Source organism: Cololabis saira, chromosome 5, assembly GCF_033807715.1.
Source record: "Cololabis saira isolate AMF1-May2022 chromosome 5, fColSai1.1, whole genome shotgun sequence".
NCBI classification, from domain to species: domain Eukaryota; kingdom Metazoa; phylum Chordata; class Actinopteri; order Beloniformes; family Belonidae; genus Cololabis; species Cololabis saira.
The window spans coordinates 33,739,093-33,758,638 of NC_084591.1; the positions used below are offsets into that span (position 1 = coordinate 33,739,093).

Sequence of the window (19,546 nt, forward strand, 5' to 3'; positions counted from 1 at the left end):
GCTCACTTAGAGTCTTTGACAACACCTCAGGTAGGGTTTCTGTCCATCCTCATCGGAACAAGCGCGTACTGAGAAGCGCCTCACGTCTGTCTCTTCACAGGAGCTGTGTATCCAGGGTCGGCGTACGTTGACGAAGCTCTTCAGAGGGGGATCGAGCTGACCGACGCTGCTTACACCCGCACCAAAGAAAGGTAAAAATCCTGTTTCACACATGACTTAAACCTCTGCCACGGCACTAAAGCTGTCGGCGCGTCCAGGGTGAAGAAGTCTTTGTCTGAAGGCGCTCTGAGACCCAGCGACCTCCTGGCCCAGTTTAAGCAGATAGAGACGAGGAGCAGGAGTCAGGTACGGGCTGCTGAGCTGCTGGACAACACGGTGGAGCTGATCAGAGAGATGGTCTACACCAGCACCATGATTCAGCCCAACCCTTACGGTAAATAACTCACAGATCTGAGCTTCTAATCGTTTTAAAGAAAGTGGCCGTGGTTCTCTGACCTTTTTCAAGGTAAATGATCTGATGGCTGTTGTGATGAGATTGCCTCAGTGTTTCAGTCCCTCGGTCGTTGCTGCGTTTCAGAGCTGCTGAGTGATGCAGACGTGCAGAACCTGCTTCAGGTTTCCGGCTGCTCAGCAGAGCTGCAGACCCCCACCTGCCAGACTGACTGCCTGTCCGAGCGGTACCGGTCCATCACAGGCGAGTGCAACAACAGGTCAGAGCTGATTTGAACAGATTAATGCTGCCACTACTAGATTTTACTTGTTTATTTTATTTTTATATGAATTAAAATATATTTGAATGAAAATATATTTATTTCGGTCAGGTCATTCTTAATGTAGACACCAACTGAAAGCATTAGTTCACATAAAAAAAAAAAAAAAAAAAAAAAGAGAGAGACCTAACCAAAAAGGAATAGGCTGAAGCTATTGCTTATTTACGCCTACCCTTCTCACATGATCAACTTATTCAGATCAAACATACAAAACATAGTACAAAAAATAAATCATATTGTTTACACAATCCCGAACATAATTCCGTAATAGTATCATCTACTGGATCCCTCATATTTTTCAAACACATTAAACTTAAACAAACGTTTGAATGCATGAATCGACTGGCACATCTTCAATTTTTCATCAAGTGCATTCCATATATTTACACCCCTTACAGTAATACATTGATCTTTAATTTTAGTCCTAGACTTTGGTTTTTCAATCAGACGTTTCCCTCGAAGCTCATATCTACTTACTCTTATTTTAAACATGCTTACAATTTTACTAGGTATTTTACTGTTGAACACTTTGTACATTATCAATGCTATTTTGTATTCCACTAAATCCATGAATTTAAATGCCCTTAATTTAATAAATAGTTCATTTGATGGTTCTCTATAACTTGATTTTGTGATAATCCTTACCGCTCTTTTTTTAAGAATAAAGATCGGTTTAGTATGGGTAAAATATGCACTCCCCTATATTTCTAAACAGTATGTAATGTAGGGAATAAACATAGTGCAATACAAAATATATAAAGCACGCTGGTTCAACATATCTTTTACCTTGTATAATATGGCTATCGATTTAGCTAATTTAGATTTGACATGATTAATATGCATCTTCCAATTTAATTTACGGTCCATGATGACACCTAAAAATTTTGTCTCAAACACCCTTTCTATTTCTGTATCTTCTATTCTCAATTTAACTACCTTATCTATTTTACGGTTCCCAAAAATCATAAACTTTGTTTTACTTATATTTAAAGATAACTTATTTACATCAAACCATTTCTTTACAAGTTTCATCTCATTTTCAACAGTAGCTATAATTTCAGGTAAGGTATATATCAAATTCTCTGTGTTGTTCTGTTCAGACAACATCCAAGATGGGGAGCTGCAGACATCCCGTACTCCCGCTGGTTGCCTCCAGAGTACGAGGACGTGTGGGGGATGCCACGAGGATGGGAATCCAATCACACCTACCACAACGTCAGCCTGCCCCCAGTAAGACCCCCAACCCTGCAGCTCTCAGATACCCCCCCCTCCTGTCAGCTGTTGTCGACCCTGTCGCTCCTTCCCCCTGGTTGTCCTCCAGGTGCGGCTCGTGTCACAGGAAGTGCTGTTCACTCACAATGACAACATCTCAGCAGACTCGACTCTGTCCCACCTGCTGGTGGACTGGGGGCAGTGGATCGACCACGACATGGTGCTCACGCCTCAGAGTGCCAGCACAGCCGCCTTCAAGACCGGAGCCGACTGCTCCCAGACCTGCATCCGAGACACGCCCTGCTTCCCCATTCAGGTGGGGCTTACTCTTGACTCCTCCCACTGCTTTCAAAGACTTGTGGTGTGTATGCGCGCATTTTCTTTAAATGTGTTTTAAAGAAAACGCTTGCGCAGTAAAAACAATCAGCATTGTGTAATCTGACTTTGGGGGAAACTTGTCGGCACGTCCGCTCCTCGGGAGATGATCTTGAATGACTTACAGTACAGACCAAAAGTTTGGACACACTTCCCCATTTGTTTGAATGAGAAGATGTCTGTACTGTACATCTGTGAAAAATCTTTCTCACTGTAGAATATTAAACTCTAAATTGTTTGGAAATGGTTTTATAACCTTTTACCAAATTCATGTGAAACAACAATTACTCTAAGACCATTGCTGATATGGTTCCCCTTTGGCGTTGTGTTAGCACACAACTGAATCCTCCAGACAACCAAACTACCTTAATGTCAGGTCTAATACACTGTAGGTCCCCTGCTGATTGTTACCCACATTTCTTTCTTCTTTCTGTTAAATACTGGTGCAGGGAAAGAGTTATATCTTGTTCAGTGGTGACTGCATTTGCCTTGTTCTTAGACTCTACATGATCAGATCATTTTTATGATGTTTGTATGTAATACAATAAAGGATTTAAACATGGCATACTAACTTGAGTGGCTGCTACTGTTTTAAAACCTTAAAGTGAAGGAATCTCGGTGTATGACCCGTCATCCCCGTATGTGTGTGTAGTGTTTCTGGGTTCTGAGTCGGTAGGCAGTAAATTTAGCCGTATTTTTCTGGACTCCACTATCTATACCTGCTTGTTCTTGTTAAGGATCTCGGGGATGTTCTGCAGCTATCCCAGCACCTTTGAGGCGAGAGGCAGGGTACATCCTGGACCGGTATTCATCACATCACAGGGTCGCATGTGGACAAACAAACAGTCGCATCCACTGCCGTGGGCCATTCAGAACCAACATCAACCAAACAAATGTGCTCTAACACTGTGGGAGGAAGCAGAAATACATGGACACGAGCACATGGAGACTCCTCACAAAGACTGAGTTTTTCACATCTGTCTAAAATTGTGAAGAATTATTGTTCATAGTCATCCAGAAACCACCACGGCCATAACAAAACCCCAATAAAGGAATACAAATGAGCTGTAATCCATTTTGACACCTGATCACTCGTGATGGACGTATATCCACTGCGAGAATAATAGTTTGTGCATTTATCAGTGATTGATCTTGTTGAACATGAAACTTTCCCCCCCAGATCCCTCCGTCCGACCCTCGTAACGGCCTCCAGAGCTGCATGCCCTTCTTCCGCTCCGCTCCCAGCTGCGGTGCTGGAGTTCCTCCTCACCGCCCCCGCGAGCAGCTGAACGCCATCAGCTCGTTCGTGGATGCCAGTATGGTGTACGGCAGCTCGGCCGGTCTGGCCTCCGCCCTCAGGAACCACTCCTCCCCTCTGGGCTCCATGGCTGTCAACTTCCAGCACTCGGATGAGGGGCTGGCGTACATGCCGTTCCTGCCTCGCCTGCAGGCTCACCTCGACCCCTGCGGCCCCCGAAACGCTGCCTCGCCGGGAACATTGGACAGATCTCCACACCAAGAGAAGACCACGTCGTGCTTCCACGCTGGTGAGGGAGGGAACGAAGTCGAGGATCATCTCCTCGCGGGTTCCAGAAGTTGCTGCTGTTCATAAATCTCGTTTCACAGGTGATTCCAGAGCCAATGAACACCTGGGGCTGATCGCGCTGCACACGCTCTTCCTGAGGGAGCACAACCGACTGGTCCAGGATCTGCACCGGCTCAACCCTCACTGGAGCCCCGACACCTTGTATCAGGAGGCCCGCAAGATCATAGGAGCCGCTCAGCAGGTGTCTGCAGCAGTTGCACCTGAGAGTTTGACATTCAACGCTTTCATTAGAGTAGATTACCGTATTTTCTGGACTATAAGCCGCACCTGCATATAAGCCGCATTCGCTCTAATAAAAAAAAGATATGCAAGCCGCAGATATACATGTTGTTAGATTAGATATTTACTACATGTACAGAAGGATTTTGAACTGTAAATGATGTACATGTTTGTACCTAAATAGATCCTTTCCTAACAGTGTCTTTTAACACGGCAGCAACTTTGCTGATTAAAACGGGACAGAACCAAGAGAAAATAACCCGTATTTATTTATCTATTTATCTATTTGAAATCTGCTTCTACCTACTTCTATCTGCTAAAGAAGAAGTAGTGTATTCTTCTTTGCATTTATTTTGTATTAGTTTTGATTCTAATTCCGGTTAGAGCGTCCCGAGCGGTGGAAGAAAAATCCACAGAATAGCCGCACCTTTGTATAAGCTGCACGGTTCAAGACCTATGAAAAAAGTAGCGGCTTATAGTCCAGAAAATATGGTAGATTAGATTAGATTGTCCTTTATTTCTCCCTCAATGGAGACATTCACTTTGTGCAGCAGCAGTACACTCAACACACACATGCAGGGAAAAGGTAAAGAAAGTAAAAAATAGATCATTACAAAATATAAACAGTATATACATTGGAATGAAAAATAAAAAGTAGTGCAGTATGAGAAATAAAGAAAAACAGTGCAAAAAAAGCAGGTAGGATGTGTAGGGAGATATTGCACGTCTTGTTGTTATTGTCCATTACTACTGTGATCATGCCTGGTTGAACAGTCTGATGGCAGCGGTGAGGAAGGACCTGCGATGCCTCTCAGTGACGCATCGTGGTTGACGAAGCCGGTCCCTGATAAAGCTCACCAGGGCCCAAGGTCTCATGAAGGGTTTTTTGGTTTTTCATCTTTCAAGGTGCTTACGTGGGAGCGCTACCTGCCTCGGATCCTTGGTGAGAACGCCATGTCTCGTCTGATGCCCCCCTACCAGAGCTACGATCCTGACGTGGACCCCAGCATCGCCAACATTTTTGCAACTGCCGCGTTTCGTTTCGCCCACGTCACCGTGCAGCCGGTGGTGTCCCGGCTGGGGCCAGGGTACGCCTTGAACCCCCAGTATCCCCCGCTGCCGCTGCACCACTCCCTTTTCTCCTCTTGGAGAATTGTGCAGGAGGGTAAATAGAAATGTTGTCATTCCTCTGAAATTGCACGAGCGGAGTTGGTTTCTTTTCATATCTGCATTTCATTTGCCCGTGGGGTCTCCAGGGGGGGTCGACCCTGTGCTGCGGGGCCTGTTGCTGTTTCCGGCCAAACTGCAGACTCCCGGTCAGATGATGGTGGAGGAGCTGACGGAGAGGCTGTTCCAGGCGCAGGGAGGGATGCCTCTGGACCTCGGGGCCCTTAACCTCCAGAGGGGCCGAGACCACGGCCTACCTGGTAGCCAGCTGTCCTTCCTCGTGGTTTCTGTATCGCTGCGCTCTCGACCTCCTCGCCATGAGATTATTTTATTCTCTTAGAAAACACATCTTGAAGTGAACAGTACATCAGACATTACAGAAGTTAATACATGTCATTACCAGGCAATTATCCCTCCTGGTAAAAAAGGGTGCAGGTAGCTTTTTGAAGAACCACACCTCCACATGTGATCAACTTCTTAACATCATTCTGTTTTTATTGTTTCTTTGTTCACTGCATTTTTGAGAGAATTAAGAAAAAAATGTCTTCAAAAAGCATCCAATTATCCATTTTTCACAATGTTGGGTTGCAGTTTTTCTTCTAGTTTTAGTTTTTTCTTCTCGTAATGACAGTCTTCAGGACTGTCTCAGAAAATTAGAATATTGTGATTTTCTGTAATGCAATTACAAAAACAAAAATGTCATACATTCTGGATTCATTACAAATCAACTGAAATATTGCAAGCCTTTTATTATTTTAATATTGCTGATCATGGCTTACAGCTTAAAAAAACTCAAATATCCTATCTCAAAAAAAATTTAATATTCTGTGAATCTTAATCTTAAACAGTAAGCCATAGTCGGCAATATTAAAAATTATAAAAGGCTTGCAATATTTCAGTTGATTTGCAATGAATCCAGAATGTATGACATTTTTGTTTTTTTTAAATTGCATTACAGAAAATAAAGAACTTTATCACAATATTCTAATTTTCTGAGACAGTCCTGTAGATCAAACATAGTGGTCTTGATCCATCAGAACGCTGCAGGGATCCTCATTAGTACCCATAAGAACCCAGAACCGTTTCTACTTGAGAAGAAATATGGGTGCATGTGTGAGGAAACTTTCCAGGACATTTAAATGCAGCTGACACACGTCAACATGGGTCCTCGTGGACTCATTTCCTTCTTTTTTCCCTCTTCCATCAGGATACGGCTCGTGGCGAAGGTTCTGCGGCCTCTCCGTTCCCAACACCACATCAGAACTGGCTGAAATATTGGCCAACTTCACTTTGGCGCACAAATTCCAGCTCTTATACGGGACTCCAGGTAACATCGACGTGTGGGTGGGGGCGATCTCTGAGCCCGCCCTGCCGGGGGGCCGAGTAGGCCCGCTCCTCTCCTGCCTTCTGGCCAAACAGTTCAGAGCGCTGAGGGACGGGGACAGGTAGGACCAGGACCACGTTGAAGTCACCACCAACGGGATGCCAGAGGTGACATTTGCATCCGTCTTTGTCGACTAAGGTTTTGGTGGGAGCGAGAGGGGGTGTTCACCAGCACCCAGAGGAGACAGCTGCACGCCATCTCGCTGTCCCGCATCATCTGTGACAACAGCCACATCACCCACGTCCCTGCAGACCCGTTCTCGCGCACCGACAGCCCGGAGGACATGCTGGCCTGTTCCCACCCGCTCATCCCTCACCTCGACCTCGGCCCCTGGAAAGAACCAGACACAGGTGAGGGAGTGGAAAAGAGGACACGCTCACAATCATCTCCCGGGAGGCTTTCTCATGTTTTCCCTGGGATCGTCCTAAGATCCCGGCTGTGGTCCAATACCCAGGATTCACTCCGGCTACTCCCTGCTCTGCAACGCCGTGGTTCTCTACCAGTGTCGGTCCGGGTTCAAGCTGCTGGGTTCTTCATCGGTCAGCTGTGATCCAAACAGCCAGCAGTGGAGCTCCGCCCCACCGACATGTCAAGGTACAGAGAGAACCAAGTCCTGGTGGTCCAGGTGAAGTTCATGGAGGGATCCGTGAAGATGATGGCAGTAAGGGAGGGGCGGTCGATGAGACAGAGCTGGGAGTCTGCAGACTGGGTACCGTTACCCATGTGGGATTGTAAGGGTGGAGTACTGTCGAGTAGGGCTGGGGATCCATTCAAATGTTGATATTGATTTGGGTTAGTGTTATTAAAACTGTTTTTTGAGCAGTTGCATGAATTATATGACTGTATTTATGCAAAATATTACTACTAGTATTATATTGAGATTAAACAGCAAGTATTGCAGCTAATGATGCTGTAAGGACCAATCCGCTCCCAGAATGCTGATAGAACTGAAACAGAAACATCATGTGGGTCAGAATTACCAAACAGATCCAGGGCAGCAGACGAAGGATGAAATCGGTTTTATTTTTTCCCACATTCCGTTTTTATTTGTTCCATTTTCGGTCTATTTTGGTTTTTAATTTTTGACCATTTGGTTTTTGCATTTTTTGCAAATGTAACCCCAAGACAGTATATAAAGTAATGAAATATAGACAATTTATGCAATTATAACCTAACACTTTAATGTTTTCATACCTTTAAACATATTTAAAGGCAAAAACATGGCACCAGTTATTCTCGTGTCCAACAAAACATTCCTTTTTTGGGGATAAACAAAAAAATAACCAAAAGTTATAATGTAATGATGGAAAAAAATAAATAAAAGAAAAGAAAAAAAATAAATCGATCTTTAGACATGAATCGATTTTTAGGAATTAATATGAGAATCGATTTACAATTGGGAAATCGATTTTTTCAACACAGGCCTACTGTCGAGGGGGGCGCACCCCGTCACCCCCTGTAACAGTGGATGTTGATGTTATATTTGTGGAATTGAGTTGATTCCAATATTAACTCCTTTCCATCAGCGCCAGGGACTGACCACCTTCCCATTCCTCATTTCTTTCTGTTAAATCTTCTTTGTAGATGTGAATGAATGTGAGGAGCAGATTCCTCCGTGTCCACCCTCCCTGCAGTGCGTCAACACAGCAGGGTCGTTCATTTGCTCAGGTCAGTTTAAGCAGGTAGACTCTTATATTATTATACTGAGTATCTTACGTAATTCCTCTGTTGTACATGTAACACGTGACTCATGTCGGTTCTGATCCGCTGCGACCCAGAATCCTCTTCGCTGTCTGCCGTCTCCATGGTGACGGCAGTGACGGTGGTGGTCGGTGGAGCAGCCATGCTGGGGCTGATTATGATCTGTTACCGGAGGTAAAAACACTGCACTTCTAGACTGGAGTACTTACTGAAACTAAAATCTGACATTGGCTGGATGTTTAACGACCCATTTTTGTTTTCTGCAGATATTTTCCAAAGACAGAAGAGCTCATCCCTGCTGAATGTTGCCAGAGAAGCAGTTAATCAAGGACTCTCGTTGTTGTGACATTACTGTTAACCTCTTCATGTATAAAAGTTGAATAAATAGCGCTGTGAGTAATAAGTCAAATCTCTACACGGAGGCCACAAAAAACGGCGTCTTAAGAAGCCTTTTCAATCCGGAAACTAAAATCTCGCTCCAATTTTTGTTCCAAAACCGGGATTTTCAGAGCATAAAGCGCCTCTGAGCCGGCCGCGACTGAACTGTTCCCAGTTGTCCCTGGTCCAAGGTGACCGGGCGGCTCCCAGCACTGACCCCATTCAGAACCCTGGCCATGGGTTGAACTTGGCAACCACGATGAGGAGAAATGACACACGGCACCAAGGTCATGGTCAGGCCACGAAGCCTGGAGTTTAATGGAGTGTTTACGCAGGTAATCATCATCACACCGAGGCCGTGGACCTCAAACCCAGAACATACCAAACAAGCATTTATTGCACTAACAATTCTTCATGTTTACCAGCGAGATTTCTGTAAAAATGGATGATTCCCAAATCTAAACTATGAGGTAATCTCTTTGTAATATGGCTGTTCATCGCTGACGTAAACTACATTGGAAACATTGAAATTACGTCTAATAAAGCTTTTTTTTTTTCTTTGTAAATCTCTGTTGTGAGTGCTGTGGTGTGGTCATCTGATTGGTTACAAAGCAGAGCAGGAAGTGCAGAAACACATAAGCCAAACTAAAAGACTTGATGTTGAGGCCGGTGCCTGGGTGCAGTTGGGTGTCGGTGGGCGCTGTAATAGTAACAAACAAAAACAAAAACAACCATCGCCATGTGGGAAAACAGAAATATAGTTCCAACACTTGAGGTAAGAGACCAGCTGAACTCCATAAACCGCTTTCACTCAGAGCTTGTTTGAATAGTAGTTGGACGCGTCGACGCCTCCAGCATGAGCCGCTGCGTTAGCTTTCAGTTTAACAGTTAAAATAAAGGCCGTTCCTGGAGGACAGCAGGCTGCAGGTGGATTAACACCATTGCTGAGCTCATATTTTCCCCATTAACACTTTTTTTTTTTTTTCCTGCACTTATCGTTTGATTTTCTTACTGCATTTCCCAGTTACCCCAGACTTGTGTAATCAGAGTCCGCTGAGGGCGTTGCATTGCCCATGGGGTCCTCTAGCCCTGGTCCGTGAGGTAGAAACCCAACTTGGCCACAGACATCTCCCTGCGAAGACGCACCACCTCCCAGAACATCTGCTCCGCTGCGCAGGGATGAAACAGAGAAGCCGGCCGGTTAGCCATCGGATCAACATCCCGGCGGGTACAGGAGGAACCAAAAGAGGCGATCTTACCATCATTCCTCACCAGGCCCTGCTGGATGTACCGGATATAAGTAAAAAAATTGCATACAGCTGTGATCTGGAACGACAAACATGGAGATGCATATGCTGCAGCTTTTCACGTTTGTATCAGAAACCTCTTAAGGACATTGTTTTTCTTTACCCGCGCTCTGCTGGAGGGAGAGATGTAGTAGTAGTTCCCCTTGTCGCCCAGTTTGATGCGATGACGGCAGAGCCGCGACAGGCCGCTCAACGCACATTTCCTACGAGCGGAGAAGATCAGCTCAGAGCTTTACTGCTACAACACAATAAACAGTAAACAGGTGCCACCAAACACACAGCCTGTATTTACTGCCTCAGTATAAACGAAGCAACAAGATGACACTTCAACGAGGAAACATTTTAGAAAAGAAATCTTTTTAAAAATGGAGATGCAAAATAACAAAGTTAGTCACAGAAAGATGAGGAAACCCAAACACGTGCAAGGTCCAGTTTAGATTGTTAATTCAAGGATTTGTTAAACACAGCTGGATGGGCAGACCACATTCATGCTACAGAAGTGTGAGTTAGTGGAAGGCTGAAAGGTGAACAGTTCCTCGTCCACTTACGTTTCTACTGCAGCTCTAAAGCCACTGTAAAAGAGTTTAGATCAGACAGTGATTAGAAATGTGCCCACTGATTCAACCTCTACTGTGGTGAAATAGTGAGAAGGTTTCAACTACGATCATTATTCACCAGATGAGTCGACACCAACAACAAATCAAGTGAATATCAGCATTGATTTGATCACTAAGTGGTGAAATACAGGACGGAGAGACGGCCGTTGCAGACGAGGTCACTCACTTGGGGCCTCCACACTCCACGGCCGTGGCTTTGACCATCGGCAGCGCTGACATGGCCACGGGTTCAATAGTCAGAGAGTTGTTCTCCACGGCTCTCTGGACCAGCTGGGACAGCTGTGAGACGAGAGCGACGACAGCGTTACCACTACTGAACACGCCGCTGCGTGACAGACGTAGCTCGCAGACGCAGTCGGGGTTTGACCTCTGATCTGGTGAAGGACAGGCAGGGGCCGATGTCTTCTCTGTAAACGCGGCCCAGGAAGGCGGACGACCTGTCCAGACTCGGGTGTTCCCGCCACATCAGGAACTCTGCAAACAGGATGGAGTCCATCTGCGGAGGGATTGAACGGGCGGGAAAAGAAGAGAAGAAGTTAGAAATCACTCCCTTTAACCATCTTAAAAGAGGGATGTGGCCAGAAAAATAAGGAAGTGACAGAGACGGACGCTTCAGCAGAGTTTTGCTGTTGCTCAAGAGTCTTGCCTCTAATTCCTAAAGGCTGGAAAAACCAACAACTCGTACAAGAAGAATCTGACATCCTGGCAGAAATTATTCTATATTATACCGGCCCTGACCAATAAAACTGAACCTTACCCTAACCCCCAGTCGGGGAAGACGTTGCAGTTCAAGACCTCAAGTTAAAAGGAAAACACAGATAAAAGCTGCACATTTAGTTAAAGTGAGGAGAGCTTCAGCATGGTGCCTCTCCCTAACAAGAGGACAGAATAAAACGGTTCTGATGCACACTTTCAAGAACATTAAAAACATTTCCATCCCTGGATATTCTGTAATTACTTCTAAACATACGGCATGTACAGAGATACGGTTACATCAGTGATAACCTGCATGTAGCCGTCATGAATGCAGTTATCAGCAGACTGAATGTTTTACTGAATAATACTTTCAACTTAAGCATATGAGCCTTTGAAACAATACTATTTAGTAAAAACTAAAACTTTATGGTTTAAAATAGAAACAAACATGTTCACCTAAGAGCAACATTAAGAATAAGCTCAGTTACAGTTTTTAAGGCAAATTTAGTTGTGCATTATTTTACAGGGAGGAAGAGCAAGGGCTCATGACTGCAGGGCGTGCTCGCAGCGTTTACAAGCATGAGTGGAGCTACCTGAGTGCCGCCAGCAGCGAGGCCCTCCCCCTGCTCCTGCCAACGGGGGTCAAAGTTCACACTGACAGACTGGCCAGGTAGCAGGCAGAAAATCAGAGAAAGGAGAGCAGGAACAGCCGGCTGAGGAAGAAGGAAACACCAGAGACGGACAGGAAGAAGACGTTAGGAGTAGGTTAGTCGTGAGGGAGGCGGGCTAAAGGAGCGAAAAGAACTTAAGTTTAGTAAAGAAGAGAAGAAGAGTCGGGACACGAGAAAACGCAAGATCCGAAACGCACTTGAACAAGACACAGAAGGTGTAAACAACAATCAAGTTACCTCCCGGTCTTCTTTAGCTGCGGCCTGAACGGCAACCGGAGGAGGTTCGGGCTTCCCAGCGGTGGGGAACGCTCCGCTGGCGCTCTTGTTGCGGATGTGCCCGCCCACGTGTTTGTGCGCTCCCCTGGTGCCTGAAGACTGCAGCTGGGGGTGCAGCTGGCGATTAGGCGACGACGGCGTGGAGGTCAACACCAGAGTCTTGAGCGCCGTCACCTCGGCTTGAAGAACGTCGATCTGGGAGGCGGACACAGAAACGTTGGATCACGGCTGCCCGGATACCCTGAACGTTCATCCTCGCAGCGTCCACGTGCTGGAGTAGACCGGAGTACCGTAGCATGCATTCAACCTCTAAATGTGAATAATATGTTTAGACAATCTAACTGCTCTATTTTTCAACCACTGTCAGGAGTCAATTTTAGCTGCAAACCAAAAAGATATGAATGAATGAATGAAGTTTATTCAGTCATTGCAACACAAGAAACAACACCAAAAAAACATTGTACACAGCATTAACTTTTCATACAAAACCAAAAAAATGTGTTGAACAATAACTGAAAAGGCATAGGCTGAAGCAAACTGCTTATAAAAGCCTATCCTATAGTACCAACTTTCTATTTTTGGCTACCGACCTCCAGAAAACCAAAAAGAGAATAGAAAAGCAAAGAAACAACAAAAGGCAAAGAAACAATAGAAAAGCAAAGAAACATTAACAGATGGTCAATTGCACTTATAAGCTTCAAAAATAGCTTTACAAACCATTTTCTTAAATACAACAAAAGAATGACATGTTTTTAAATTTATGTTGGCATCATTCCAGAATTTAACTCCAGTGATGCAGACACATCTCCTTTTCATAACTTTTTTAGCCATTTGTACTGTGAAATCTTAGACACCTCTAAGATTGTAACGAGTCTCCTGAATTGAAAAGAACCTCTGTATTGGGTCAGGGAGCATTTTTGATTTTGCTTTAAACATAATTTGCATGATTTTAAAATAAAACAAATCATAAAATTTTATAACATGAGAATTTAGAAAAAGTGGATCTGTGTGAGCGTAGTAATCAGCCTTATTGATGGTACGTATGGCTCGTTTTTGAAGTTTTATTATTGAATTTAAGGTGGTTTTAAAGGTGGATCCCCACAATTCCACACAGTAAGATAAATAGGGAACAATCAATGAGTAGTAAAGCAAATGCAAGGCCTTGGAATTCAGTATATTTCTGGATTTATACAGGATTGCGAGTGATTTTGAAATTTTCAAAGATATTGATATAAAACATACATTTATAGGTATTCCAACCCATCATCATGCATCCCTACTTGTGACACAACTGAGTCAACTTCACCAACCTTCCCTTGAGCCTCCTTCAGCATTTTCTCTGCTCCGGCTTGTTTCACGTTAGCCTCTCGCACCATCTTGTGAGCTTCCTGTTGAAACCATGAACGAAGCATTAAAATCTAATAAAGCCCACGTGTGTGACAGTTTCATGCAAAGAACCACGAGTGCAGCTGTTGTAGAGACTGTTGGGTCTCACAGTCGAGGAGAAGTGTCCTCTCCGACAGCGAAGCAAACCCAAACACGACAGCACAGCTGACCGATGACGCGGGATCAAACACAAACGCTGTCTGCTTTTAAAATAGATGGATACTTGGTGCATCTGTCTTCGCAGGGTTCTCATTGACCTGTATATCTTTTAAGTAAAACGCTTTTGTGGTAGTAGGACCATAAATATACAGCTGTATCTTACCACATGTCGCCTGTGTCCCTCTAAACACAGAAAAACATAATACTCCTCTAATTTCTACCTGGCATCCAAATATTTTTGTGACATACACTTTTTTTTTTGGCTCTCACTTCTACAGCATCACTTTCCTCATCGAGATCTAAAAGCATTTATTTTTACTGACTTCAAACAGGCTGGCCGTCAGCTCTTCCAGCTCCTGCTCCAGCTGAGTCCTGACCCGAGACAGGCGCTCACATTCCTTGTCCTTTAGTTTCAGCTCCTGGGAGGTGGAGGAAAAACATCTCACAACCACGTATGCCTGCACAGAACATTTACAATTCCTCCCCCGACACCATCTTTTGCAAGAAGCCGGCGTATGTGAGCGTGAAACAGGTTACAACACCTTCTTTGCAGCATCCAGCTGGTCCCTCAGGATCTCCGAGCCTTTTTCTCTGATTTCTTTCTCTCTGATCTCCAGCGAGGAGCTGCGGAGCCTGGCGAGCTCGCCATTGGGTCTGCCCGAAGGGGGCCCGCCCTGGCCTCCTCCCTCCACCCTGGACTCTGGGGCCGGATCCAGATCTACCAGCCTTCACATGTCAATGAAAAAAAGAAACAAATATAAATCGACTCCAAACAGGTTACGGTCAAGTACAAAGCGTTGTTATTGATCTTGGTCTCGGGCCTTAGAGACGCTTCACCCTCCACCCAGAGAGCCTCTCCGGGTCCAACCAACGCTGGGGAGTTCAGTCAGTCTGAACCCAAGAAACCTCTTGGATGGAAAGTGAAACGTCGTCGAGAAGCAATAAAAAGGAAGTCCATTTGTGTCGACTCAAGCCTTTTATTATCACCATGAACTCAGAGAATCCGCACAGACACTCAAACCCGACTCCTGGGGGGCGGGCTCGTGGTGCTGCAGGGTTTAAGGTGCTTCAAATTAGCTGATTACGTGCTCACTAAAACAGAAACCAGACCATTCAACCATGCACGACCAAGACAGTTCACTAAAGCCATTCATAATGGTCCAGGTTCTGCATGTTTACGTGGGTCTGGTGGTAATAGCCAGTTAGTATTTCTGTCTCATGACTCCCGCCTTATGACGGCAAACAACTGTCACAAACAATAACTGAGGCCCTCGTAATTGATATTTGCACAACGTCAGGACCCCGGATCCGGATCAGCTCGGTCAGATCCAGACATCAGAACCTGCTTTTCTTCATCCCTCACCAACCATGTCTAAAAGTTTACTGTTCCTGTGACTGTGTTTTTTTTTTAAACTGGGACACAACACATCTGTCCAGCACTAATGCTCAACACATGTTAAAACCACAACAATGATGGAGGAGCCCACAGGGCCCCGAGCCGCAGCTTGGACTAGGGTTGCCACCTTTCAGAAATAGAAATAAGGGACGCCCTGATTTCAGCAGCGCAGGCACCAAAAAAAAGGGACATCCCAAAACTTCTAAACTGCATATGCATGTATTTATTTTATTTGAAAAAACAAAATGCTTTGATTTAAAGTTTAAAGTAGCATTGAATTTGCATGACTGTACAGACAACCAACCATACTAGCAACTGAAATAGTCTCCTATGCTGTGTATGTCCACATCAGCCCAGATGTAGAATATACATGCAGGTGAAGGTCGGAAAATTAGAATATGGTGTAAAAGTTAATTTATTTCAATAATTCAACTTAAAAGGCAAAACTAACTAAACCTTTATTTGTTATCATTTTGATGATTGAATTGTTTATTGATTTCATAATATAGAGATTTTTTATTTGGGGTTTTCATAAACTGTGAGCCATAATCACCAAAATTATAACAAATAAAGGCTTGAAATATCTCACTTTGAATGTAGTGGGAAATAATATGTGTTTCACCTTTAGTTGAATGTACTACAAATGAAGTTTTGCAATATATTCCGATTTTCAGACCTTCACCTGTATATGATGACATCAATAAATAAGAGCATAATAAATGTCCGTTCAATACGAAACGCAACTTTTAATTCCCAATTAAATTACGTAACAATTCCGTATTCCTAGGGACGGCTGGCAACCCTCGCTTAGGGCCCTCTGGTGCTGCAGAGCAATCCCATAATCAATATTGTGTTTCCATTAAAGCTTCTACTGATGCAAATGTTTTATCCAATTTACGAAAGTGCAGTAAGAGACTAAACTCGCGGTATTTACGACTGTGCACGGGTAATTATGAAAGCAGCCTAGTTGGGTCTTCAGTACAAACTTTTGGAGTCGGAGCGGTGTCCCGGGAGAGCCGCTGTTCCTCCTGCCCTGTCAGGGTCTCGCCTGCACTTTCCTCCCAAAGGGGGGCACAGAAACCCCCGGAGACGCGCAGGAGACTCGGGAAGAAGCGACCCGAGTTTCAGGAGAGCCGAAGCTTTAAATCACAGCGCAGGAATGCGGACGCTGACGTCAGGCGCTCAGCGACGACAGCCGCAGCACAGCCGGCAGGGGGGGAAAAACGGAGGAAACAGGAACAAAAGGGGAAACCGGGAAAGGCTTAAACACCTTCCCAGGAATATCGTTTTTAATGCTTCCTTGTCACTTCTTTTGCGTAAGAAAACAGACGTCTCTTCCTTTTTAGACTGAATTATGGGGTTCCGCGTTAAATCGACGCAGAGCTTACGCCGTAGGGTACGGCGTAAGGTACGCGGCAACGCGCACCGTACGGTTAGTGTCGCCGCGTACCCTACGCCGTATTCTCTGCGTTGGTGTAACGCGGAACCATAAATCAGCCTTTTTCTGCCCTCCTCTCTGGCGGGTCACGTGACAGCGCTCCACTCCCAGCTGCCAGACCGACCCATCCCGTCCAGGAGGAAAACAACACTTGGACGGGGATCTGAGGGCAACGTTTTACAAGAGCTTCTCTGGAGCTCCAATAAACCCAAATAAACACCGACATTTACAAAAGTGGGCATAAAGTGGTCACAAAACACCAGGGAACAGGACCATATTACACCGGTCATGAAATCACTATACTGGCTTCCAGTGAGTCAAAGGATAGAGTTTAAAATCTTACTGCTGGTCTACAAAGACCTGAATGGTCTTGGACCAAATTCCATGCTGGACCTGTTAGTTCCTATAAAGCTCCCAGACCCCTGAGGTTCATCTGGATCTGGTTTGTTGTGGTTCCCAAGAACCAGAACCAAGCAAGGTGAGGCAGCGTTCAGTTATTCTGCTCCTCACCGGTGGAACAAACTTCCTGTAGACCTGAGGTCTGCTCCAACTGTCAGCTCCTTTAAATCAGGCCTAAAAACATTACTGTTCACTGAAGCATAAATTAAATACCTACCAGCTGTACTCTACTGCCCTTACTTTTTAACAACTTGTGCTTTTTATTATTTTACCTCTTTTCTTATCATTTTATTTCATTTTATTTGTTATTTACTGTTTATTGCCACTTTTAATGTTGATGTAAAGCACTTTTTTGTTGAATTGTGCTATACAAATAAACTTGCCTTGCCTTATTGCTCTCTCTCCGGCTTCTCTTTCATTCACTTTTCTGTTTCCTGTGATCAAATGAGTAGAACTGGTCCAGATTTGCTGTGTGGTCGGATAGATCACTTCACGTGAAGGATGAAGCCAGACTGGCCTTAAGAACCCCACAAAATAAGTTCATACTGAGAAACAGTCACATATACGTCCAAACAAAGGTTCATAAAACAGCACAAAGGCAAAAATAAAACTATAAGGTAATAATAAAGGCCTTCAGGGCAATTAAGTGATATTAAGTTAACTCTGTGAAAAAATATGCTTTAAACAGTGTAATTATGCTTAGCTGTAACTATTTTAAGCTCAAATAGTGAATAAAACACGAGGACAAAGACTTTCCATGAAATAAAATATCTGGTTTCTTGTAATGTGAACTTAAATGTGTGACTTTTTGTACAATGTCCTGCACGCTGTATAACTTGGTCACAAATAGCATTTAAAAGAAGTTTTTTAGTAAGAATACATTATTAGGATTTCCTGTCACACCTGGGATCAGTGCAGCTCCTCACACCTCACGAGTCACCTTCTAACCAAACATCATAACGTTTATTCAGTCAACGTGAGTGAAACCATTACTGAGCAGCCCGGTGCTTCTTATGTAACCTCCACATGCACTTTCACAGTGCAGGTTGCTTCATTCCCTCCCCTCACCTCTCAATCTACCTTCATATCTCGTCGGACCTCATCTGTAACGAATGCAAGATCAACCAGAGGCCCACATAGATCTACAAACAGGTCAACGTGGCTGTACTTGGAGATTTTACAAGCAAAACATGCTCATCCAACAACTTTTAAACCACTGTATCTGTCTGGACCAGAGTCTGGACAGAAGTAAATAAATATACTCGATATATCAGCATGTTAAAGGCTTCTGAGCGATGACGGTGAACTTAGTCTGGCCTGTTTATTTCCATCCAGCATCCTGGTCCACACGTGAGATCAGAGTACCACACTTACTGTCCCACGGCGCAGCGCTCCCCTTTGTCCAACTCAGGTGTCCCAAAGAATACTGGAGAGGAGTACACAGCAATCCCAGACCTCCCGGCCTTGATGAGTTCATAGCCCCGGCTCAGTGAAGCTGAGGACGGTGGGGACGAGGAAATGTGGACGGAGTGGATTCCCTCGAAGGCATCCATGTGTCTCCTGCCAGGTAGAGCAGAGACTCCTCAGAAGCTGATGCTTGTCTCTGGTGCAGGTTTAGTTTATGAAATAGTTAAGATGACCCTGACACATGTGGCTACTGAGCACCTAACAGATGGAGGAAGGAAGAGTTAGATCATGCAGTTTGAAATCAAATGAAAACTAAACGTCCGTGTTACTAGAGAGAGAGTCAGTCTCCTGTATTAGCATCATGTCTTGCTCAACAAATTTGCTCATCTGGAGTTATCTCGTGCAAACATAAGTTAAGTCGTTTGGAGAAAGCTGATTTTACCTTTTAAGGATGACTTAAGGACATAGGAATTCATAGAGTATACTCACCTAGATGGAGAACACTTATTCACGGTTGCCAGTGCACAACAAAAACTGCAAAAGCAGCAGAAATTTGGCTCTCATAATCTTTATCTTAAGAGCTTAGCTGACTAAACTCTCCGTACTTCGCCCTGCTCTCGGTCTCCCGGTTAAACAGGAAGGGTTAATCACTAACACCCACCAGTAATAACTCAGCTATGCACATTTTTTCCAGCGGAGGGGGTCCCACGCAGAGTCTACACCTGTCCCAGAGTTTTCCATGATTAAACACTCAATGGTGCCTCAAATGGAAAAAAAAAAGAAAAAAAAAGAAAACAACACAAGAAACATGAAGTTTTCTGAGCTGTGTTGGACGCAGTGACAGCACATGTGAGCTCAGCTCCGAGCGGATGGACCAGTTGTTGCAGAGATTTGTTTCACTGAGTCAGTTCTTCAGCATTCACTTAAATGGCCTGGTTGTGGCCGCGAGCCCTGTGGCCCCCAGACTTCCTCAGATTAACCG

General features: G+C 44.6%; 2 protein-coding genes across 3 annotated transcripts; one reads left to right on the plus strand and one right to left on the minus strand.

Annotated features, from left to right (window-relative positions):
* Window positions 1-192: 192 nt before the first annotated feature.
* On the plus strand, window positions 193-9,362 carry epx (eosinophil peroxidase). The gene is given in 14 exon segments (XM_061721716.1): window positions 193-433; window positions 578-710; window positions 1,871-2,000; window positions 2,092-2,298; window positions 3,538-3,882; window positions 3,884-4,144; window positions 5,089-5,347; window positions 5,439-5,609; window positions 6,557-6,794; window positions 6,872-7,083; window positions 7,163-7,327; window positions 8,318-8,401; window positions 8,512-8,608; window positions 8,701-9,362. Coding segments are annotated over 14 exon segments (2,400 nt in total). The 5' UTR covers window positions 193-393; the 3' UTR covers window positions 8,759-9,362.
* On the minus strand, window positions 9,101-19,158 carry rab3il1 (RAB3A interacting protein (rabin3)-like 1). 2 transcript variants are annotated; one of them, XM_061721690.1, is made up of 12 exons: window positions 19,054-19,158; window positions 18,532-18,822; window positions 14,467-14,650; window positions 14,248-14,343; window positions 13,690-13,767; window positions 12,341-12,574; window positions 11,104-11,232; window positions 10,903-11,015; window positions 10,668-10,691; window positions 10,223-10,322; window positions 10,072-10,138; window positions 9,101-9,981 (listed from the first exon to the last, which is right to left on the minus strand). In XM_061721690.1, exons 2-12 carry the CDS (start codon window positions 18,708-18,710, stop codon window positions 9,896-9,898), a joined length of 1,290 nt encoding a protein of 429 aa, XP_061577674.1. In that variant the 5' UTR covers window positions 18,711-18,822; window positions 19,054-19,158; the 3' UTR covers window positions 9,101-9,895. The 2 variants fall into 2 exon arrangements, with proteins under 2 accessions (XP_061577674.1, XP_061577675.1); XM_061721691.1 differs by lacking the exon at window positions 10,668-10,691 and having other exon boundaries at window positions 19,054-19,155.
* Window positions 19,159-19,546: the final 388 nt, after the last annotated feature.